The following is a 23,026-nucleotide window of genomic DNA, read 5'->3' as shown; positions in this document are numbered from 1 at the left end:
CTAGTGTTCTGATTTCAGCCAGACAACTGAGTCCACGTTATCGGAGGACTGTTGAGGATCATCTAGAGGAACTTATTCTGGGTCCTCTGGAGCCTCAGATGGTGGGTTTTGGCGCAACTCTCCCAGATTGGTACGCCATATTTACTGACTGGAAGAATGACCTGTTTGTAAACAGCAAGCTTGTTCTTCAAAGAGAGAGTTGACTTCCGGTTGAACAGTGGGAAAAGTGCTTTTAGCAAGATGTTGCATTTGGTGACCGTTTTGTCAACCTGTTGTCTGAAGAGAAGCTTGCTGTCTAACCATAAACCAAGGTAGTCGGCTACATCAGACCATTCCACCGTTGATCCACTGAGGGTGATTTTACAATCCTCAGCCGGAACAAGTCTGGGGGATGTAGAATAGGGGAAGAGGATGACCTGGGTATTCGCCGCGTTGATACAGATCTTCCAGCTGTTTAAATAATCTGACAAGACATTCAGGCCCCTTTGGAATCGAGAAGTTGACGTTCTCGTGAATCTGCCGCTGTAGACGACTGAGGTGTCGTCAGCGAACAGTGATAGAGAGCCGCCTTCAGGGAGCTGAGGCATTTCCGAGGTGAACAGGTTGTATAGTAGGGGACCTAAAATACTTCCCTGTGGAACACCTGCGAGGATGTTGGAATTGGCCCAAGTTGACACGATGGTAGTTGCACTGGGTGACCCGATGCTGGTTGACCAGGAACCAACTTCTGCCACCACCGGGTAGTGGCCCGAGCTGAGGTTCTGATGAACGACCGGTTGGGAGATGGCCCTCCTCCAGGTACTGTTGTAGGATGAGGCCATTTCTGTTTCGCCGGATGTCTCCCAATATCTCGTGCCTTGCGTTCAGGTCGCCAGCCAAGATGAACTGACCCTGCCGCCGTGTCAGCTTGGCTAGGTCTTACTTTAGGGCCGCCGATGTTCTGTCGTTGATGGTAGCTTGCTTTTGCAGGACGCCGCGATGATCTTGATTGGGCTGATGGAGGTTTCCACCAGAACACCAACGGCCTCGATGACTTGCAGCTGGCAGCTCGGCAGCAGGGTGCAGTTTATGTAGCTCCGCAGAGCAATCGCAACGCCTCCTCTTTCAGAGCCGCACCGGTCAATCCATACAAGCCGGAAGTCGGGAAGATGTTAACTTCCGGTTTGAGGTGCGTCTTCGTGATCACGGTTATATCGATGCCTTCCTGGTCTAAGAAGGCGGACAGCTCTCGGGTTCTGCTTCTCCAATTTGCGATCCTGATGATGGCCTCACGGGCCATATTTTGCAAGGAAAGCAAATACCACTGAGTTGGCGGCGTTAATCTGTTCCGACTTGGAAAGGCAGGCGCGTAGCCGTTGGAACAAGTCCTGGTCTGTACAGGGAGCCGTCGTTGGAGGGAGGAGTGCCTGGGGCACTGGATCCAGGATTCCCCCATCCAGGAGGGGGTGCATTCTGCACCGGTGGAGGGGGCAGGCCTTGCGGGATGCCTGTCGGTGGGTTGGTGGAAGCGGTGGCAGATTGGGCACCTGGTAGCGGGGCGTTGGAAAGTGCTCCTCAATCAGCAGTGGGGGTGGTTGCTGCTGGCGTTGCCGTCCCTGCTTCTTGGCGGATGCTTGCTGGCGGATAACCAGGAACTCCGCTCGTTTGGGGCAATTACGGCTGCTACTCTCGTGGTTGGAACCGCAGTTGGTAGGGCAAAATGGTCCAAAATGCCACTTTAAGGATTTGTGTCGTTTTCTCCTAATGAGATCCACATTTTAACGCCATTCGAAGTCCTAACAGTAACTTTACAATATTTGCTAGCTACCATCATGAAAACATTTCCCAAATTTGAGTTTTTTAACGGGTTCAAATCGTGTAGAAAAGTTGGTTGAAAAATGGGGGTGGTTCAAAATGACCTAATGAATGGGGTAGAATGCCATTTAGTATGGAGAACTACTAGTTAGCAACCATGTTTCTCCATGAGTTTGCTCTGTGGTATGGAAACGCTTATTCCTTTATGAAATCATCGGAAAACCTTAATGTTTAGGCAAAAAAGGGAAAAATGTTGAGTTTCACCAGAAAATTGAGGAGAAATCTATAAGTTTATGTCCAAGGGTTGTGGCGGCAACTCTTAGCTAAACATATTTTAACTTCGTTTGGCAAAGAATACAAATTGAAACGATCTAGGAATGATTTAATGACGTGGGCCATTTTACCCCATCAGTGCGTCTTGGACCATGTTCCCCTACACTTTGGTTCGGTGCTCTCCATCGGCTGGCATGTCGTGGTGGCGTGCGCGCCGGCATATTTGCCACAGTGGAGCTTCATGTTGCAGTTCCCCGTCTCATGACCGAACACGAGGCAGTTGACACACTGCGTCACGTCACTCTTCCGGCCGCCTTCATCACGCCGACGATTACTTCTGGGGTGTACTCCGGCAGCCCTCGGATGAGAACCTTCAACGGCTTGCTACCAGGGGCATTGTGGTTGTAAAATTCCACCCCCTTTGCCTTCAGTAGCTTGTCGTAGTCAGCGCCAGAAGCGCACATGATCTTTGTGCCGGTGTGGCACAGCTTGAACAGCGGCTTAATTTGGCGAGCATGGCTTAATCAGCCCGCAGTGCCACGATTTCTTTCGCCGCCGTAAACAGGGGGCCACCTTCGCGCTCTGGGGGGCTTGGTCCACAGGCAGAGAGGCAAACTGGTTGTTTGCCAGCAACCTGCTGTACGCCGCCGGGTTGGCATCCTCATTCCTCTGCCCGTTGTTGGCCAGCGGGGCAGGGGTCGAGGTGGAATCCGCCTTCTATTTGCGGATGCGACCCATCGCTATGGGCCGCGGTTGGTCTGCTGCTGATTGCTGCAGGGAGGCTTCCTCGCTAGCCACACCAAGCAGGTATGTTAGCGCCGGAGAGCAGTCGCGGAATCGCGGAGGGAACGGAAGGTGCACGTCGCACACGAAAAATAACTGACTTCGAGTGAATCGGAAAAATACGTCCAAACTGAACGGCATTGCGAAACAGAATAATCCGAATTCAACGAAGGAGGTATGCTCTAAGGGTATATAGAATAGTTGATGATGATGATGATTTTCGTATTCTTCGCTTTCTGATCTGAGAAAGAGACTATATGAAACTGATACCTTGACAAGAGATGTACAAGATGAGCATTATACTGTTATTGCATCCCGACGGCACTGCAGCAGCGTTCTCAAATTGCCGTATTGACAATTATTCGTAATAAATCAGATATTGTATGATGCTTCGAGATGAATTAAAAGATTATAGCAAGTATGTGGTAAACATATTAGGAAATATTACACAAATAACTCTTTAGTACACATTTGTTGGCCCTGAAAATGGCCGATTGGACGGTGAGATTCAAATAACACGGACACATTTTGACGGCGCACTTGTTGAAATCCACTTCGCCCGATGAGGTTTGCGGTGACGGCTTCTTTGGGGTCTTCTTCATCGCAGCGGTCTTTGAAACTTGGTGGGGTTTTGCTTAGGAACTGCACTGCCTATAAACGCATAATTGTCCCATGTGAATAGGAAATCCAGCAAACATGCGACTGACATGCATTAATGGGCAGTGCATTCTTGTTCACCTCCTTCTTCACGGATGCCAGCCACAGTTTCCCGAGATTTCACTTCACTCTTGCCAATCTTGGTGACATCGCAGTTGTAGTTTCCGCCGATATATTTTTCGATCTCCTGCAGGGAGGACTCGTTCCGTTCGTTTAGGGCTGCGATGGCATTCTCCTGTGGACTGCTTCCTCTTCTTCTTCTTGGCGGCGGCAGCGGTGATGGCTTTGGCTTCAGACAGTCAGTTTGAATTGAGCGAAGCAAGACAAACGGGGGGGTCCTTTGCTATCGATGTCTGTGCCTGAGAAACACGCACGATCTGTTACCTGCTGAGATGCGATCCAAGCGGATAGTGAAAAGCAAATGACGTCAACATTTCTCTAGCACCCATATTTATAGATTTGCTTGAAATCAACGTTCTCTTTTAACCCGTATAGGCCTGAGTGAAAGCAAAAATTCTAAAACCCTTACTGCTCAGCGAATTCTTAATGGATTCAAATGATTTTTGTCAGTATCCTGGCACACATATCTAGTTTCTAGAAGTGGACAGAGGAACGCGGAAATATTTCTTTGGGCGGAGTTATTCCGATGGATCACTGGGTCAGATCGGGTGAGAAGGCTACTGTGTGTATGTGCCCATGGAGGTAGGCAAATTTAGGTAGGTTATTATATGTAGATTATTTCCGGAATCGGCTATAATGTGGCCACTACATGACGGAACTTTGCAAAAAATTGCATAAGTATAAGCCTTTTGGGAAACCATTGAATTGGATAACTATGAGTTTTGCATTTGATTTATCCAACAAATGACCGTTTTCGAGTCCCGGGACGACTCAAACTTACGATAAAGTAACCAATTTGTATCTGAACATCTATGCCAAGCTTTAGTGCAAATTATGTGCATTTTAGTGCACAATTATGTTTGACCATTGAGAGTTCGACTTTATTTTCAATGATTGATGAAATATCGGCAACAAAAAAGACTGCGTTGCCGATATTTCATCAATTATGTTTGACTTCTACTTTTCGAGAATTTAAAACGGTTTAATGTCCAACAAATCTATAGCCGTTTCTTCAGGGCATTACGTCCGAATGGCCACATCCAGTATATTTCAAGCGGTGCAAAACTCTTCATTTATAATGTTGAATATCAGATCTTAATGAATTATGCAACTTAAAATTATTGTCATTGCAAATAAATAAAGGTAACTTGGCATGTCCCAAAAAATAGCCCTTTTTTACCCGACTTGGCCCAGTGACCCACCCGAATAACTCCGGCCATAGGAATATTTCCGAGTTCTTCTGGTTACTTCTAGAAACTAGAAATGTGGGCCAGTGAACTGACATAAAATCATTTGAATCAGTGAAGAATTCGCAGAGCGGTGAGGGTTTCAGTATTTTTGCTTTCACTCAGGCCTATACAGGTTGAAACAGTTATTAAACTATTTGGACAGGTATGTGGGATTCAGTAAGTAAACGACATGAACCTTTGATGTCTTGTCTTTCGATTGAGGTGCTTATCAGGGAATTTCGTTCAGCCAGCAAAAAGTTATGAACGTTTAAAATATTCCATGCCAACGGAACGCTCTTGGTTTTGACATTTCATTTTCACTTCTGTATAGAGAAGACCCAGACAACCAAAATGTACGCATATCGAAATCACCTGGAGGCTTTGTACGTGCAAAATTTCACTTATAATATGTCACGAAAAGGTCTTCTACGTACAAAAGTGGAGGCGATATATGTACGTGCATATATTATGTGATAAATAATAGCATTCTATGCGTGTTGCGGGAGCTGTGAACAAACGGTTCCGGACCGACTCTTCTTAGCAGGCCAATTTTCTGGTAAGCCAGCTAAAAGGCTTAAATATCATATTTATTAAAATTATCTATACAAATATTCATTAAACTTACGAATTCGGTAACCTACTACGGAAGACATTTACTTCCATCGTAGCTGAAAGACATCTCCATACTAGGTCTACGATATGCTTCGTGACAGTATTTTTCTGCACATATAATTGCTGTATAGACAGTGGTTCTCAAACAGTGTTCTAATTTCCCATACGCAAATTTTCGTAACAATGCGAGTGTATTAATTTTCTACTGAACTAACCTGTAATCTTATTCGACTGAGCTTATGATTACAAATGTTGATTTGACAGCTGCTACGGATTGATTCGACTTACTTTGTACGAGTGTACGGGACGAAACAAAATGTACAAGTGAACTCAGAAAAAAAAGCATTTTTTGCGAGGAAACTCTGACGAATTTATCCACCGTGTCAAGCGGTTTTGATGAAATTTGTATGAATAAACGAGTTATTACGTGAACTTTGATGCGACTTTTGGTTGTCTGGGGAAAGACGTAGTCATACGTCAAAAATGCCTGACAAAAATGGGGCTCAATCGTAAACACGTCTTTGCGTCTCAGAAGCTGAGCGTTTTAATTTCTTTCGGATATGTTACTATGGTAAGCTGTCATGCGCTAGCAGTGTTATTTTTACTCATCATCAGTAATGTTTTTCAACATTCATAACAATTCAAACGAGTTATAAAAAATCATGACTTATAGAATATTGAGAAGTGGAGAGACGACTGTTCTTTTTGGACCAAGCACTACAAAAGGCCATCACAAAACTCTAATGCAATTTCATAACTTTAACATCAATTAAATGTCAAATATTCTTAAGCATTGATGACCGTACAATTCGTAGTTGCTATTCAGTGGTTGCTGTTATTAATAAACATCATTCAAATGTCAAATAAAGGTGAATCTTTCCAATGGCATTTTCAGGTGATTTTGCCGTCCACAGGAAAAAAAAATATAATCCGAAGAATATTGGTTTGTTTTTTTTTTGCAACCATACATTTTGCATGGAATAAATAATTTCTGGAAAAAAATTAATGTCGATTTTCTCAAAACTAGGATTTTGTCACTTACACGCTATTGCTTCTAACCCCTTCAAATAGTCATTTTATTAGATATTATTATCAAAAAAGCTTAAATGCTCACATTTAAGGAATGTGGGAAATAAACCACTTTCTGAGGTCTGTACAGGATGAAACCTGCACCAATCGATTTCACGATTCCAATCCACCGGCTTCTAAATAAGTTCAATTAGGGGGCTGGTTTTACCCACTGTGCAGTTGCTGGAAATAACGGTGTAGCTACGAAGTAATGTATGGTAGCTGCAAAGCTATCCGATTCTCTAGCATGCGAGCAATTTTCTCCCGGTTTATGCTCAATTAGGCGCATTATCCTTCCCTAATGTGGATTTAATGAGGTATCTTCTCATCAACGTTTTAGTAGAATCTAGCATTTGACTGACAGATAACGAAATGCTAATTTTATTATATCTTGTTAAGCTATTTCCAATTGGACAAGAGATAAAAAATGACGCTTCTGAAAACATTTGACAACATCCATATCCACTAAAAGTATTTGTGACATCAAGTTTTCCACGAAATCTATTAAACACAACACTCTCAATTATATCGGAGCATGTTTTCTGCTCAGGGAGGTGCAAAGTTTTGCCTGATGTGCTCATTGAAGTGCCCCATAGTACATGTGACATTAATAATAGATACTACTTGTTAGTGAGGAAAGTTTTCTTTGCCAACGAACTCAGCGAAGACACCGACGACGACTTTCAATGCGGTGTAGTTGTGGAAATTGTGGATGCTGCTGAGCGCAACTACAAGAGCGGTAGAAAAGTTGTCTGCTAAATGGCTTTGGCACTTCCCAGCAAGGATGCCGACAGCAAAGGAAATGGGGCTAATTACGAACTCAATAGAATTATCTGCACATATCCAACAACGTGCACTTGCTTAGTTTTCAAAGTGTTCCGGAAAAAGGGATACACATCTACTGCTAGGAGTGCAAAGTTTTGCTAATGTCATAAAAAATGATAGATTCGATAATGCATCCCGGTATAGGAAGGAAAGTGTAACAAGAAACCAAGGAGGAAATTATGTTGGGTGCTTGCAGAAAAAACAAATGCATTCTTCAAAAACAAAGTTTCGGGAAAACAATGTTACCATCACTTTTTTAAGACTGCAAAATGGAAGGCAGTATATTTTCCTATGGAAGTGGTGAGCACAATCTCAACTGCTTTATGCTTCATCAATGTTTATTTAATACAAATTATATTTGATTCAAATTTTAAGAATCACATTCAAATGTTTTTTCAGAAAGATGCAAAACTCAATTATGAACCATTTTTTCTGACGACGTAATGCATCTTACAGCAACGTGAGCAGAGAAAATACTTTTTTTCCTGCTAAATTGCCGATTTGGATTATTGTGCATGGTTCATCACCAGTAGATATAGAACTCAATACTAACAGTCTAGATATATAATTCAAAGAGCTTTCCTTATCCTTGTGGGAGTATTCGTGACTATAAGCAATGCTGAAACTATTTTTGGGATGATTTCCCGGACGGTTTAAAATCTGTTCGTAATTTTTCACAGTTGTACTTTTTGATTATAATTTTTATCTGAGTGTCAAAGCTTTACATCATATTAACCAATAAATAATCAATCGTGTATAATCACAACGTTCTCCTTTTTTTGCTATCGTTTCAGAGCCACGAAATCCACAATCTGCAAACCTACACCCAGTATCTGGTATCAATCCAGGTGTTCAACCCGGAAGGCTTAGGGCCACCTACAACCGTTCTTGTCATGACCGACGAAGGAGGTAATAGCTTATACCACAAATCCCGAGCTAATCTCTTTCCCACCATTATCGATGAGCAGCTTGAATATTCTTCAACTTTATCGATCCAATCAGTTTCCATCCCGCTGCTTTCACCTTTCATCATACCATTTCCCGCACAGCACTCCTTCGAAGAAGGCACTCGCCATTGGATTTTTTTTTTTCGGGAAAATAGCCAACAGCATACCTAAGCTGAACCGCCCGGGAATGGGAAAAACACCTGGAGAAGGAAACGAAAGGCAAAAGATCTTATCCGAATTCTAGAAAATTAATTATCTGATAAGGCTCGTTCATCATTGATGACTGCCTCTATATTCACACTCCCGTTTCGATGAAAAGTTATTCCTCGCCCCCCTCTGGCTTGCTGAGTGGTGGCTAATTTGTCGAAAGCACTCTAGCTGGGGCAGAGTGTTTCTACCGTTTTGGTTCAAATTCCGGAGTTAGAAACAAATATGATGTTGCTTCTGGAATAAAAGTTATGAATAGGCCACACATGTTTATGTTGTGGAATTCTAATCTGAAGCCCCACCATTTGGAAGAAAAGTATTTTAAAAGCTTCAAATCGCTAATGTATAAGATTAATTTATTAAGTAATAAAATACTTACGTCTGTTATTTTGCAAGAGCTATTTATTGAAACACCATATTTGATTTTTGGGGCCTTCCTTAGCCGAGTGGTAAGCGTCCGCGGCTACAAAGCAAAGCCATGCTGAAGGTGTCTGGGTTCGATTCCTGGTCGGTCCAGGATCCTTTCGAAATTGGAATTCCCTTGACTTCCCTGGGCATAAAGTCTCATTTTACTTGCCACACGGTATACGAATGTGAAAAATGGCAACTTTGGCGAAGAAAGCTCTCAGTTAATAACTGTGGAAGTGATCATTGAACACTTAGCTGAGAGCAGGCTCTGTCCCAGTGATGACGTAATGCCAAGAAGAAGAATATTTGATTTTTGGTATTTTACCTGTTTTTCCAGCTTATGAAGAGCATACTGTGGTATGCTGAAACTTAATTTTGATATTTTGATATGGTATTTGTTAGCAATTTTTCCAATTCTTCGGGTTCTACTTCGCTAAGGTCTTAATCGTCCATATTATGAATCAAAACGGTACCTTCCTTTGACCAACTGGACTGGACCTGCTGCAGCGTTGAGAAGAGCGCAATCTAGTTCAACAATTTAGCCAACTATCATCGAGATAGGCAGAAGTCGGAATTGGAAGTGTGCAAATGAAGTACACAGCGGAAAAGGGGGAAGGGTTGGTATAGATGTGCAAGAAAGGATGAATAACGGTGATTATTTGTATTTGCATAGATAAATATCAATTTCGACTGGAGCGCATCGTGTTGCTCAATGTTATATGGTGAGGTGGTTAAGGAAAACGTGAGCTTGGGCGATGCCGATCAGAAAAGGGACACAACGTGAGAAATTGGTGGTTATTTAAGGCATTTGTGAAACGTTTTGAATAAATATGTTGCCTTCGTTATACGGGGAATAATTTAATAAGATAAGTTTGTCACTCAGCGGGATAAGTACAGGGACATAAAATGAAGAAAATCTGGTTTTCCGTCAAGATGGGGGGAACCAGTGTACACTACCCACCATAAGTATGGAATCGCGTATTGCAACACTCATACTGAATATTGCAGCACCATGAAAAGTTTAGCATCACTTAAAATGAATATCATCTCATGATTCTGAAGTGGTAGATCAATGTATTTTTGAGGTCGTCTTAAAAAATACGTCTTTGAGTCCCTGTGTTCTTTGATGATGATGATGATGATGATGATGATGATGATGGTCCCACCACATACCCCTACAAAGGTTTGAGCGAGACGATATATCTTTAAGATAATTAATTATGATCAATGTTAACCAGATTTGCAAACAATAAACGGTCTGATTATTTCAACAGATATAAACAACATTACAAGTTCCCATACTATACAGCAAAAAAAAAATGGTAAAAAATCTGTTGGTCTCAACCACACTTTTCATAAGTTTTAATAGTGATCAAGAAAGTTCAACAAAATCCAAAACATTGCCAGAATTGATAACCCCGCCGATGATGTCAAACCTATCGGAAACATTTGAATTTTCAAGAAATTTCCGACATTCAACCAGAAAACTTACTACTAATGCATGGCATCCACCAACAGCCTAAATTGTCAATTCAAATGATAAGTAATCAAACAGTCGTTTATACCTGTGTACCGCGCGCGGGACTCAAACCTCCGTAGACTACACATAAAAAGGAATAAACTATAACTACGTCAATATATAAAAAATCCATCATCATCATCGAGGCGAACATCGTAGTTTATTAGTGCCCCAATAATTATTAAACATATTTTACAATATAGTCAATACAAAATATCCGTTAGTCAAAACTTCGTCAAGATACAGTATTAGTCAAGTACAAAAAAGTTAACATGTAGCTGTTCAGAAGGCAGCTTTGACGTGTGAAATACATAGTCTCTTAAACTGTGATAGAGTTGCAGCATTTTTGATGTGTATAGGCATCGAATTGACAAAGAGTTTTGTGAAGCACCGTACAAAAACTGTGGTGTTCTTAATTCAGTCGCGTTTCTAGTATTATATCTATGAATGTCACTTCCTCTTTCAATTCGATCACATAAATATCGAGGCAATAAACCGTTAATTACTTTAAAAATGAACACCATCGTCAAGAATACAATTCTTTGCTTCACCGATAACCACTGAAGAGCATCTAATAAGAAAGACGAGGAAGTGAATCTGTTGCATCTCAAAATCAAACGCATTATTTTATTTTGCAAACGCTGCATTCTCGATATTTGTGTTTCATTTGCTAAAAACAAAATGGAAGCGCAAAACTCCAGATGTGGAGAGATGATTGATTTGTACAAATGTATTTTACTAGCAATCGTTAAATGGTTTTTTAATCGGCAGAGAATTCCATACTTCTTGGCTATTTTCTTGATAACATTGTCGATGTGAGCGTCGAACTTTAATCTGTCATCAATAATCACGCCAAGATATTTAATTTCGCGCACGCGATCAATTGTCTCATCATCAATTTGTATTGAGACGTCTATATTTGTTCGATTCCGCGATATCAACATAAATTTAGTTTTACTTATATTCAATTTCAACTGTTTGTACTTCAACCATCTACTCAGAGAACGTAAATCTGCATTCATATGTGCAACGGCATCATCAAGATTTTTAGCCGCAATGAATATCACGGTATCATCTGCAAAAAGATTAATGTCACAAAAACGTAAAACTCGTCGCATGTCATTTATATACATAATGAATAAAACGGGCCCTAATACACTCCCCTGTGGTACGCCAAGGCTGTTCACCACGGGGCTCGAAACAGAATCATTGAAAGCAGTCCGTTGGGTTCTATCAGTTAAATAGCTTTCAAACCATCTATATGCAGAACCCGAAAATCCAAAGCGCTTGATTGTTCTTAACAACAAGGGCCGAGAAATCGTTTCAAAAGCGCGTTTGAGATCCAAAAAAACAGCAACAATCATATCTTTACGCTCTATGTTTTCTTTCCACTTTGCCAACACCAGGTTCAATGCGGTTTCACAGGAATGACCTTCCCGATATCCCGATTGCTCTGGTATTAGCAAATTATTACTATTTAAATATGCTAACAGCTGGCCTTTTACAACAAGTTCTAAAATTTTCTCTAATGTGTGCAACATGTTGATGGGACGAAACTCTTCGGCTTTAATCGTCCCAGCAACTTTTTGAATAGGAATCACAAGTGATTCCTTCCAAACTTGTGGCACGTGCCCAGTTTGTAACGATTCATTAATCAGGTCCAGCAGATTGTGTCCGATGACATCAAAGCAATCTTGTATTACTCTCGCATTAACGTTATCTACGCCAGCCGTTTTTCCCATAGAAAAGCAAATATTTCGTAGGTCTTCCAACGTTATTGGGTGAAAACATTCAAATGTGCAATTATTGTTAATCGGCTGTTTTATTTCGTCAGGTTCATCTACTAACTCAATGGATTGGTTAATTGATGAAACACTGTCCACAAAATACTCATTAAATTTACATGCTATTACTTGTTCTGATTCTTCTAATGTGCCATTGAAAGTTATGGACCGCGGTTTACAATTACTAGGTTTTAACAAGGATTTCAAAATTTTCCATAACTCTTTGCTGTTGTTTTGATGCTGATCAATTTTCCTCTGAATATACTCGCAACGAGTTTGTTTAACCATTTGCGAGTATTTATTACGCGCGACCTTGTACCTATTCCAATTTGTATTATTATTATTTCTACGCCATTTTTTGTACAGTTTGTCCCTATTGCGTTTACAACGCAACAAATCCAAATTGTACCAGCTGTTCGAATTTTTCAACGAAACATATTTATGTTCGACTAATTTATTGGTACAGGTTTTTAAAACATCAGTTAGAACAGCTGACTTTTGATCTAACGAACCGTCGTTTGTATGAAAATCAACACTTCTTTCGACAAGACTTGAAACAGCATGTTTTGAATACTTTTTCCAACACTTTAATTTTACAAAGTCAGTTTTATATCTACTATTGTCATCAATATTAAGAACTAATGTTTCATGGTCAGTTACTTTTAAATCAGAATTTTTAATAACACTAACAGAATCCAAATTAGAATAAACGTGATCAATTAAAGTTTGACTATGTCTGGAAATACGTGTATAAACATTTACCTTTTGTTTTAAATTGAAAAAGTCAGCTAATCGTTTCAAATGATTCGAATTCGAATTGTCACACCAATTAATATTAAAGTCACCAGCAAGAACATTTAATTTACTACAATCTACAAACATCTCAAGCCAGTTTTCCAAAATTTCAATAAAACGCTGGTCACTTGAACTGGGAGAGTGATACAATACACCGTAATTACCCATCTTCATGCCACGATCAACTGCGATGCCCAAGAACCAATTACCTTCACAAACCTCGTTCAATTGAAGCCTGTACTGAACTGATTCTTAAATAAATAGCAACTCCGCCAGTGTGTCTCGAATGTGATAAACATGCAGCCACATTATAACCCGGAATACTATATTGATCAAATGCATCTATGTCAACAATATGCGTTTCTGATAAAAATACTAGATGTGGACGTTTTTCTTCTACAATCTGACGTAATTCAACGTAGTTTGTAGATAAACCGGCTATATTTAAATACAAGATATCGAACTGATTCACATTACTACTGGAACTTGGTTGCTATTCATTGAAATGTAGGCTGCTCTTTTTCCTTTGATACAAATTCTTAAAGACTTCACATTCATAACTGAATGCTCCGTGGTTGACGTCCAAGTTCATTTTACGTTCTTTATTCATTTTTATACAATTGATACATTTCAAAACAGTTGACGTACATTCGGATGTCTTGTGACTTCCACTGCACCTACAGCATGCATCGCAATTTTTACAATTCATGCTCATGTGCCCGAATTCTCCACATTTGAAACATCTCAAAACACTAATCTCTGGAACAACACGACACCGATCAAATTTAACATACACTTGTTGCGCCGTTAACAAACAACTATGCGTCTCTTTGTCAACTTCAATAACAACATTGTACTTTTTGTACTTGAAATGTGGATTTTCATACATCCTTATTACTTTGACTTCATTTATCGCGATGTCTTCATTCTGATCTTTTAAAATCCGAATGAATTCATCGGAGGAAAACTGATCGCTCATGCCCTTCACTAAAAGTCTTGGCACCGATGAGGGAACAACAGCGTTGTAGTTTTCACCCAAATCGCTTTGAATGCCATCTTTCACAACATTAACATTGTATCCTGTTGCACACTCAGCAATAATAGAGCCATCTTTCCCGTGTCTCAAGTTACTTATTTTGTGTTTTTTCGGATCCAATTTGTTGATCAAAATTTTGCGAGTATCTTCGCTACTCTGGTTGGACTCTTTTGGCTTGATCACAATGACCGGACGAGCCTTACGAGTCACTTGCATTACATCATTCGCAGTGTTTTTCTTTTTTGTACTCTTATTTCTAATTTTAATCCCAGCGTTACTCTTGACAACATCCGCGAAACTAATACTTTCAACAAAAACATCATCCGACATAGCGCAAACGTCTTCCTGAACCTTACGTTTCTTGCCTCTGGGAAGCAGGCTCGGCTCCGATGCCGTACTTGATGTACCGTGCTTATCATTCATTGCAACTAAATTCTTATTCGAGTTAAATTCAAAAAATGAACATTTCATACTTTCCAACTCTTTGCTCACAGATTTTGACATATCAAAAATTGCTTTATCCATGGTACTATTTAGACTTCTCACCAATTCATCCATCCCGGTTTTTAACGCGTCGTTTATCTGAGCAGCAATTTGCTCCCGAACGCCACTGAACGAATCCGAAATAGAAGAAATCTTCTTCATCTCTTCTTCGAACATTCGTACGGTCGGGAGCGTTAAATTCTGCTCGCCACAACACTGGCTTGATAAACAATCACTACATTTAAATAGCAGATTTTCGTTCTCACTGACAAGCTTAGCAACAGCTTTCGTCAGTGGTGTGCACTTGTAATGATACACACTCAAACAACCTGTACATGTGGTCGGTATTTCAGAAATTAATACCGGGGCCCCACATTGCTTGCACTCAGTCATTTTGCTTAGCACCTATACACTTCCACCAAACGAAACATGCATGCAACACTTAACACAGATGAAACAATACAGTGTACAAAAAAGTTACCAGCCTCCAGCAGCTGCTGGGGCAAAATTAAATGCAAAATTAAACGAGGACAAGCGTTAGAGACAATTTGCCTCCTACTTATCCTGTTTCAAAATACAATGTTGCTCGCGATAGAAATCGTTGTTCCGCGGCAAGTCCACTATTTCACACGTAATTTAATTTATTTATCACTGCACTGCAGAAACAAACTACACTGTTCACCATTACCATCAAGAATTTTTTGTCGAAAAACCTTTTATCACTGGATTTTGGGTGATACTAAACTTAAAAGTGCTGCAATACTCAGTATTACAACGATTCCATACTTATGGTTGGTAGTGTATAACAAGCATCATACTATAGTTTACCATATTGTTCAGCATTCGAGGCATTGATCGTTCTTCTAGATATCAGGTATCAGAAGGCCGGCTCCAAAGGCACGTTCCCCACCAGTTGGGAGATTTGTGCCATCGCCATATTTGAGCCTATTTCATCATCTACCCGATGGGAGAGGAAAGGGAAAGGAAATATGGGAGGAAATAGGAGTGGGGTCCCTTGAAGAGGGAAGATTGCATAAGCAAAATGAGAGCATGTAGCTCCATACGACAATGGGTACGAACAGCGCCCTAAAAAGCGTAAAGAGAGCTTATAGCTCATTACCACAGCGGGTTAAGAATAACAGAATGTCAGTTTCACTTAATAAGTGATTACCAAGTAATTGTAATCGCTTTTGCGTAATAATTGAACAGTTACATATCAGGTGATACGAAGTTCCATAATCGGAGTCACAACTATCACGCACAAATGAGTCAGTACGCTGAATATTTGCCATGTGATAATTGAGTCGGCAGCGGCCTGTCAACGCTCTGACCAAGAGACTGCTATTCTGCTTTGACAGCTTTGTTAAATACTTCACCACCCTTGGAAATGGCTCAGTAATGTACAATTTTGTTTGACGACACGACTCCAAACTATTCCAATATTGCTTGTGTTGAGTTGCCGCCCAAAAATTTATCTGAAGCTTCACCCAGCACTTCGAAATTGGAATAGCTGGCTCAGGGCCAATGAAATCATGCGATGCTCCATCGCCAATTCATTTCCAGCGATGGATGAATGGCCTGTTACCCATACAAGGTTTACAGAGTTGACTGAATTCAGTTGCTCCGATAACAAGCTTCGACCTTGAGTTGGCCGAAGCAAGAGCTTTTATAGCAGCCTGACTATCTGAACAGAAGTATATGACTTTACCCATTACGCACTGTTGAAGTGCTGATTGAACTCCACACATAAGAGCATATATTTCCGCCTGAAAAACGTTGCAGTTTCTACCAAGTGAGTAAAACTGATTCAGCCTTAGCTCACGAGAATATACTCCTGCACCAGCTCTACCTTCAAGAAGGGAGCCATCAGTGTAACATACTATATTGTTTGATATACTTCTTTCCAAATAGCCAGACGTCTACTCTTCCCGTGAAGGGAATTGTGTGGCAAATGTCCTGTAAGGAAAGTGACAAGCAATTGTGAGGTCACTTGGAGCAAGGACAATTTTGTCCCAATTCACCAAAAGTGGAAACAACGAAATGTGTGTAGATCTACGATCCACTGGATTTTTCTCCAGTAGATCCAGTACCCATAAACGGTAAGAGCAAGAAAGTGCTTCTTGTTTAAGATATATGTGTAGTGGCGCAACGTCGAAAAGAGCCTCGATCGCTGCCGTGGGAGTCGTAGAGAAAGCACCAGACATCGCCATCAAGCACATCCTTTGGAGATGGCCCAATTTTGATTGGATTGTTCTCACTTCGCCCTTTTGCCACCACACAAGACATTCAATATTGGTCAAACAACTGTTGTGTAAATCCATTTGATATATTTGGGTTTGAGGCCTCAAGTTTTACCAAAGGTTTGCCGGCATTGACCGAAGGCCATGCAAGCTTTTTTGACTCTGAAATCAATGTGAGATGTCCAAGAAAGTTTGGAATCTAGAACGACTCCAACATACTTCACCTGATAAGTTGCATTAATCTCAGTGCCAAAAAGACGTAAAGGTCGAATTCCATCGCGGTTTCGTCTTTCCGTAAAAAGAACAATAGATGTTTTATTCGGGTTAACCGAAAGGCCATATTGGCGACATCAAGTCTCGATTACCTGAAGAGCACTTTGCATCAGGTCGAATAGGGTGCTTATGCACATACCAACTACCAGAGCTAGATAGTCGTCGGTAAATCCATAAGTTGGAAAACCACAATTATTGAGTTGCCTCAATAGCGTATCTGCCACAAGATTCCACAAAAGTGGTGACAAGACTCCCCCTTGGGGGCATCCGCAAACACTCAATTTTCGAATCGCTGCTTGACGCAATGTCGAGAAGAAATGCCGGTTTTTGAGCATTTGATTAATCCAATTGGTAATCATTGTTGGTAGGCCATTTTTTTTTTTTTTTTTTTTTTTCTTTATTATAGTGTTTTTTAACATAAAGCTAGTTCAACACTCGGTAGGCCATGGTTTCGTGCGGCTTCCAATATAGCATCGAAAGACACGTTATCAAAGGCACCCTCAATATCCAAGAAAATACCCAAGCAGGATCGCTTCTGAGCGAATGCTTTCTCGATATCGTAACTTTGTGTAAAAGAGTCACAGTGGATTTCCCAGAGATTATTTGGTTCATCCGTAGAAAATGTGTATTGAATAAATATTCTAAAATTTCTTCATCAGAAGTAAAATCAACATTAGGTAAGCAAATTTCGTTCATTTGGAAATCCTTGGATTTTGCAAGGATTTTGTTCAGCCGAATAACTTCACTCAAACTGGAAACAGCAGAACGGAGAGCCTTCTTTTAGTTCTGTGAATCAACTTGAATGGCTCTGATACAGTTGAACGGCGTCCGTTCCTACTCTTTCTACATTTTTTCTTGAGTCTAGTCAGATTGAAATTCCACCATGGGGTCCCTCTTGTAGTCTTCAAAGACCGCAGAGGACATATTTCTTCAAAAGCTTCCATAATGTAGGATGTTGTAATATCAACGGCATCATCCAAATCATTTGGGTTTCCAATGGACGGAGAATATCTCCGGGATTCCGGTTCCGGGTCATTTTTCCAAATGCCATTTGACTGAACGCTATTTGGCCGAAAGGGTCATTTGGCCGAATGCCATTTGGCCAAAATTGAAAACAATAGTGAAGTACAGTTAATATGCATTTGTAATGAAAATCAAATCTGAATTTCAAAGAACAGCTTTTTCTTTAAAAAAGGATAAGAAACAGTCAGTACTGAAGAAAAAAATCCTAAATCTAAGCATTTATTCACTTTTGAGCTAACGGTAATAGCTGCCGGCAGAGGTTTCCGCATTGAGTTTAAAGTCAGCTTTTGGCAGTAACTAAAACGGTTTACGACTTATTCCTTCTTCTGCAGGATCAGTTTACTTCGATCTCTGGAAGCGTACTAAGTAAATTATTGCATAGTTCTAGCAGCCACAGGTTTCTTTTGAAATATTAAAAGTAGTTTGCTCTTGAAAGAACAGCCTATGATCAAAAGAAGGACGAATCGATTATGAAAATTTAAGCAATTGTAAAACAAATAATCGTTATATTAGTATAACTCTGAAGAACTGCCGATGATGTAAAGAAGTTAAAATTCACAACTGAAGTATAAGCTTTATAAGTGCCAATAGTAATGAAACCATTATAACTCGCAAGTATAACATATGATCAAAAGAAGAAAAACAGTTCTGTTGAAATGATCGAAAAACACTTTAAACCTTAGCATACCGTTGGTGATCTAGTAACGAACTAACAATCAGCTTAGAGTCTTGACGCAATGTGTGGAGTTCATACCTTCGTCATGAATTGACGGATAGATTTGATCATTCTCTTGGAGCAATTTTAAAGCGGCAAACATTAAGTACAACAAAATCAACAAATTCATTAGTTATTGGGCCACACTTATGAATCCTACACATCAGTATTATAGCAATTTTTGTTTGTTCGTAATTCGGCCAAACGGCATTCGGCTAAATGACCCGTTCTATAAGATGACATTCTGCAATACGGCATTCAGCCAATCAGCCAAATGACCGGGACGCCTAATGAAGCGCCATTTTCCAATGAAAAATAATGTACCTACATTAACCTGGGACACGGTTATATGAAAAATTTAGATTCTCGCTCCAGTCCGCTTTTTGGATTGCATTTGGGTCCTATAACAACTGTGCAAAATTTCAGCTCGATCAGTGAAATTATATTTTAGCGCCAGCCGTTCAAAGTTTGTATGAGATTTACTATGGAAAAACTTACTTTTGCTAAGAAAAAAAATCGCCAGAGATCGCCCATTGGCCTCTAAATTCTGAACACAGAACTCGATAGGTATTTTTACAATGAAAAACATTGTCGAAGTTTGCAAAGCAATCCGATGCTAAGTAACCAAATAGTGTGAGAAAAATCTCTACAAATCGTTGCATATATGCTGATCAGGCTGTTTATGTACTTCCCCTTCATTCTCAACCAACAAATTCGGTCACTTACCGGTTTAAATCGCTCCCTGATGACTTGATTAGCTCTTTTTTCATATTCTACGCTTTGCATAAGCTGGAAGATTACCACATTTGCGCTGACATTCCGCAGTTTTAAATTAATGACTGGAAAGCGCTCAGAGAACTATGTCCCAGTGAAGAGAACGTAATGTCAAGAAGAAGAACAAGAAGAAAATTCCGCAGATTGTTTGGCTTTTTAGATTTGAAAATGCTCTTGAAAATTTGCGAGTGCTTCGTGAGGCCCAAGCAGGACAGTTCGGTTTTGCGTCGCCCGATCGATTTTGCTCACGATTTCGCGCGTTTTCGTCGCCGGAGAATTTTTTTTTTCCTGTTTTGGAGCGTCTTGCTGGGTAGGTATTTGAGAAGGCCCAAGCAAGACGGTTTATTTTCGGAACGCCAAGAAGTTTTGCTGTCAGTGTCAGTTTTGTGTTCAGTCGAGAATGGATTACCAACTGGTGAGTTCGTTTCATGCTTATGATAACACATTTTTTCTTGAAAGCGTAACTTTTATGTAATATTAAAACAAACTTTGTATGGTTCGTCACTATAAGTGTCGGCATTATGCTATTTTCTTATACAATTTCAATATACATATATTTTTCTCTTTTTGACATTATTAAAAATAATCTTTTGAATTGTTCGACATTGTGAATGTTGACGTATTTTTTAAAACTTCTACCATATCGAGACAAAATGCACAGTAATACTCATTTTCAAACAAACTATGTATGGTTCGTCACTACAAGTGTCGGCATTATTCCTGTTTCATATAATTTAAAATATATACATGTAATTTTCAGTTTTCGACATTAATAAAATCGTCTTTTGAATTGTTCGACATTATAGATGTTGACCTATTTTTTAAAGCTTCTACCAAAAACTTCTCGAGACAAAAATACAGAACTAGCTTTAAATATAAGTCGTATATTTCCCCCTTGTCCATGGATCGCATCACCGACCAGAGGTGACTCCCAGATCTTTTCCTCCCTCACTAATAAACACCCTTCCCGTGGTGATTGTGGAGATGCAGAGGTATTCTCGGTCTCTAGAAGCAACAATCATTACACCCTAACATTCCTTACCCATCCCAACTGACTGTAAGGACTTGGCCGGCGCCGTTATTGATCAATAATATTAGATCTGCTAAAATTGCACTTCGAGAGTAAGCGGAAACTCCCATCCCTTATTCATTTGGATCGTAGTGCAATTCTTACCAGTTCCGATCAATCACGGAGTAGCAACCATTGACATGTACAGTCAGTCTATGCTATGCTTGAAAATGCTCTTGAAAATTTGCGGTAGGGCTTCGATTCGTCTTCAACTTAACTGCTTGGCACAGCAGTTCTGGTTCTCGATCTGAAATATTTTGAGCGTACTTCATAGATTCAAGCGATCGTTTACTAGTCATCCATTTTTTTGTTACTCACGATTTCATCGAAAATTATCTGGGATATCACATCGCCTTCGTTTTTTTTAGAATATTATTTATTCAATAATTAGATTTCGGTATTTTTGTTGATTTCCTTGCTTTCACTCACTCATTTTCCCGTGAAGAAAACAGATCTCGATAGTTTTACGAAAATCAATGCATTTTTTTTTTTGTTTCTAGTTCCAAGTAAACCCCGCAATCTAAGCATTCTGGAAGTGACCTCCACCACCATCCGAATAAGCTGGCAGGAACCAGAGCGAAAGAATGGCGTCATTCATGGATATCGAGTATACTACGTGTATCAAAACCAAACATTGCTTCATCTTCCCATTCTGAAGAGCGATGCAATTCAAAACTCGATTTACTACTACACTTTATCTAGTTTAAGTGAGTATTTTTTATGAAACATTGAAATGTGATGACAACAGTGTTTTTCCTTATTCCACAGAACCGTTCACCGATTATCGACTGATAGTTGCCGCGTTCACCATGAAGTACGACGGCGAAACAACAGAGGTTTCCGTCCGGACCGACATCTCCGGGCCCAGTGCGCCAAAGTTCGTCAATTTAACCTGCTATTCGGAAGATGCCCTATTCCTAGCGTGGCGAATACCACAGCACTTCTACAACTCGGTTAACCACTACATAGTGAGTTACCGAAACATGGATTACACACGATCGAGGGAGATCCGAATATCCGCCAATGCGTCGATCGTGGAAACTTCGGTTGTGTTACAGAATCTGACTACAGATGCAAGCTACGAGCTGAAAGTTCGAGCCGCTTCCATTAGCGTAATTAACCCGAACAAAGTTATTTTGGGACCGTTTTCAGAGCTACGAAAGGTTTGTTTGCAAATATCAATGAAGTTCATGAACATATATGTATTAATTTTTTAACGATTACAGATAACTCTCAAAGCGAACTGCGATCAGCATCCCCCACCATCTTTGTACCATCCGTACGCAGATTACGATCTGATAGTTCTGGCTGGAGCGGTCATTTGCTGCTTCGGCTTGCTTCTAGTCATCCTGGCCATTGTGCTGTGGAAGTGAGTGACTGGTTTTGTTCACCCAAAATATACCGAACTTGAACTGTTTTATTATCTCCCCAGAAAATGCTTCAACACAACTTATACCAACGAAGCGGATTCCGCGCACGTGGATCAAAAGCCACAGCAGCAAACGCAAATCGACTGGAAGGCCACCTGCGATACCAACGGGGTCATTCAGACTACAGTTCCCGTCACGAAGATCATGCAGAACGGCAACCATCGACATCTGACGATCGACGGCGACTGATAAAAGGCGATCCAATCCGGGAGCTGCCACGAAGATGATGACTTTCAGCACCAATGGCAGCAGACCCGAATCGAGACGCGAGTTTCCCCCACCAGCATCCCCGTCTCCAGTTTCGGAACCCCGGTGAGACATTTCTCCGGTACCACTATGCTCTACATCCCTGATCTGGAGGTGGTTATCAATCCGGAAGCATGAAGACTGTGTTGTGTGAATATGCGAACCGTAGGGTAACGGGCGCATTTTGTACAGTTAGTGAATTTTAATGATATCCTAAGCACACTGATACATTCGGAAAAAGGTATGAAGGCGAACAACAGATAACAGGTAGGAAAGAACACCGCATGCTAGGAGTAACTCTTTATTTTGCGTTGACGAGTTTTCATTTTGAAAAAGGTTTTAAGAGAAGACGCTGGAGAGTGCTAAACTGTGAAAAGTATGCTTCGGGCTTGTGTAAAGTAAAGTATTTTAAGGATCAGCGAATAGAAAATTCGTCAGAGAGGTACTTGCCAATAATTTTCATTTTTTAAACAAAAAAAAACATGACAAACGATGAGAAACTGACTCCCAGAGAGAGAGAACGGAAGATGTGTGATATTTTTATACATATTTTCAGAATGTTCGGATAAAATTATGAAACGTGACTACAGCCAGGTGAAAATAAATTTTAAATGATTGAAAAACATGATAAGTTTTCTTTAAACAAAAATATCACAATTCTTCATGAATGTACCAATAGATGTCAAAAAGTTATTCAATTTCCATTGTTTTTTTTT

The 23,026-nt window shown here is 40.3% G+C and overlaps 1 protein-coding gene across 1 annotated transcript in view; it reads left to right on the top strand.

The window, feature by feature from the left end:
- The window catches only part of LOC5566200 (protein sidekick-1), a 332,004-nt gene extending 309,223 nt beyond the window's left edge, over positions 1-22,781 (top strand). The window contains exons 7-11 of the mRNA XM_021854677.1: positions 8,156-8,270; positions 21,135-21,341; positions 21,403-21,797; positions 21,861-22,003; positions 22,067-22,781. Coding sequence (XP_021710369.1) covers positions 8,156-8,270; positions 21,135-21,341; positions 21,403-21,797; positions 21,861-22,003; positions 22,067-22,253 — 1,047 coding nt within the window. The 3' untranslated portion in view covers positions 22,254-22,781. The remainder of the gene's footprint in view (positions 1-8,155; positions 8,271-21,134; positions 21,342-21,402; positions 21,798-21,860; positions 22,004-22,066) is intronic.
- Positions 22,782-23,026: the final 245 nt, after the last annotated feature.

This window comes from Aedes aegypti, chromosome 1 (assembly GCF_002204515.2).
Source record: "Aedes aegypti strain LVP_AGWG chromosome 1, AaegL5.0 Primary Assembly, whole genome shotgun sequence".
In the NCBI taxonomy this organism is placed as follows: domain Eukaryota; kingdom Metazoa; phylum Arthropoda; class Insecta; order Diptera; family Culicidae; genus Aedes; species Aedes aegypti.
The sequence above is the reverse complement of the archived record's forward strand: the minus strand, read 5'-3'. Positions and strand labels throughout refer to the sequence as shown.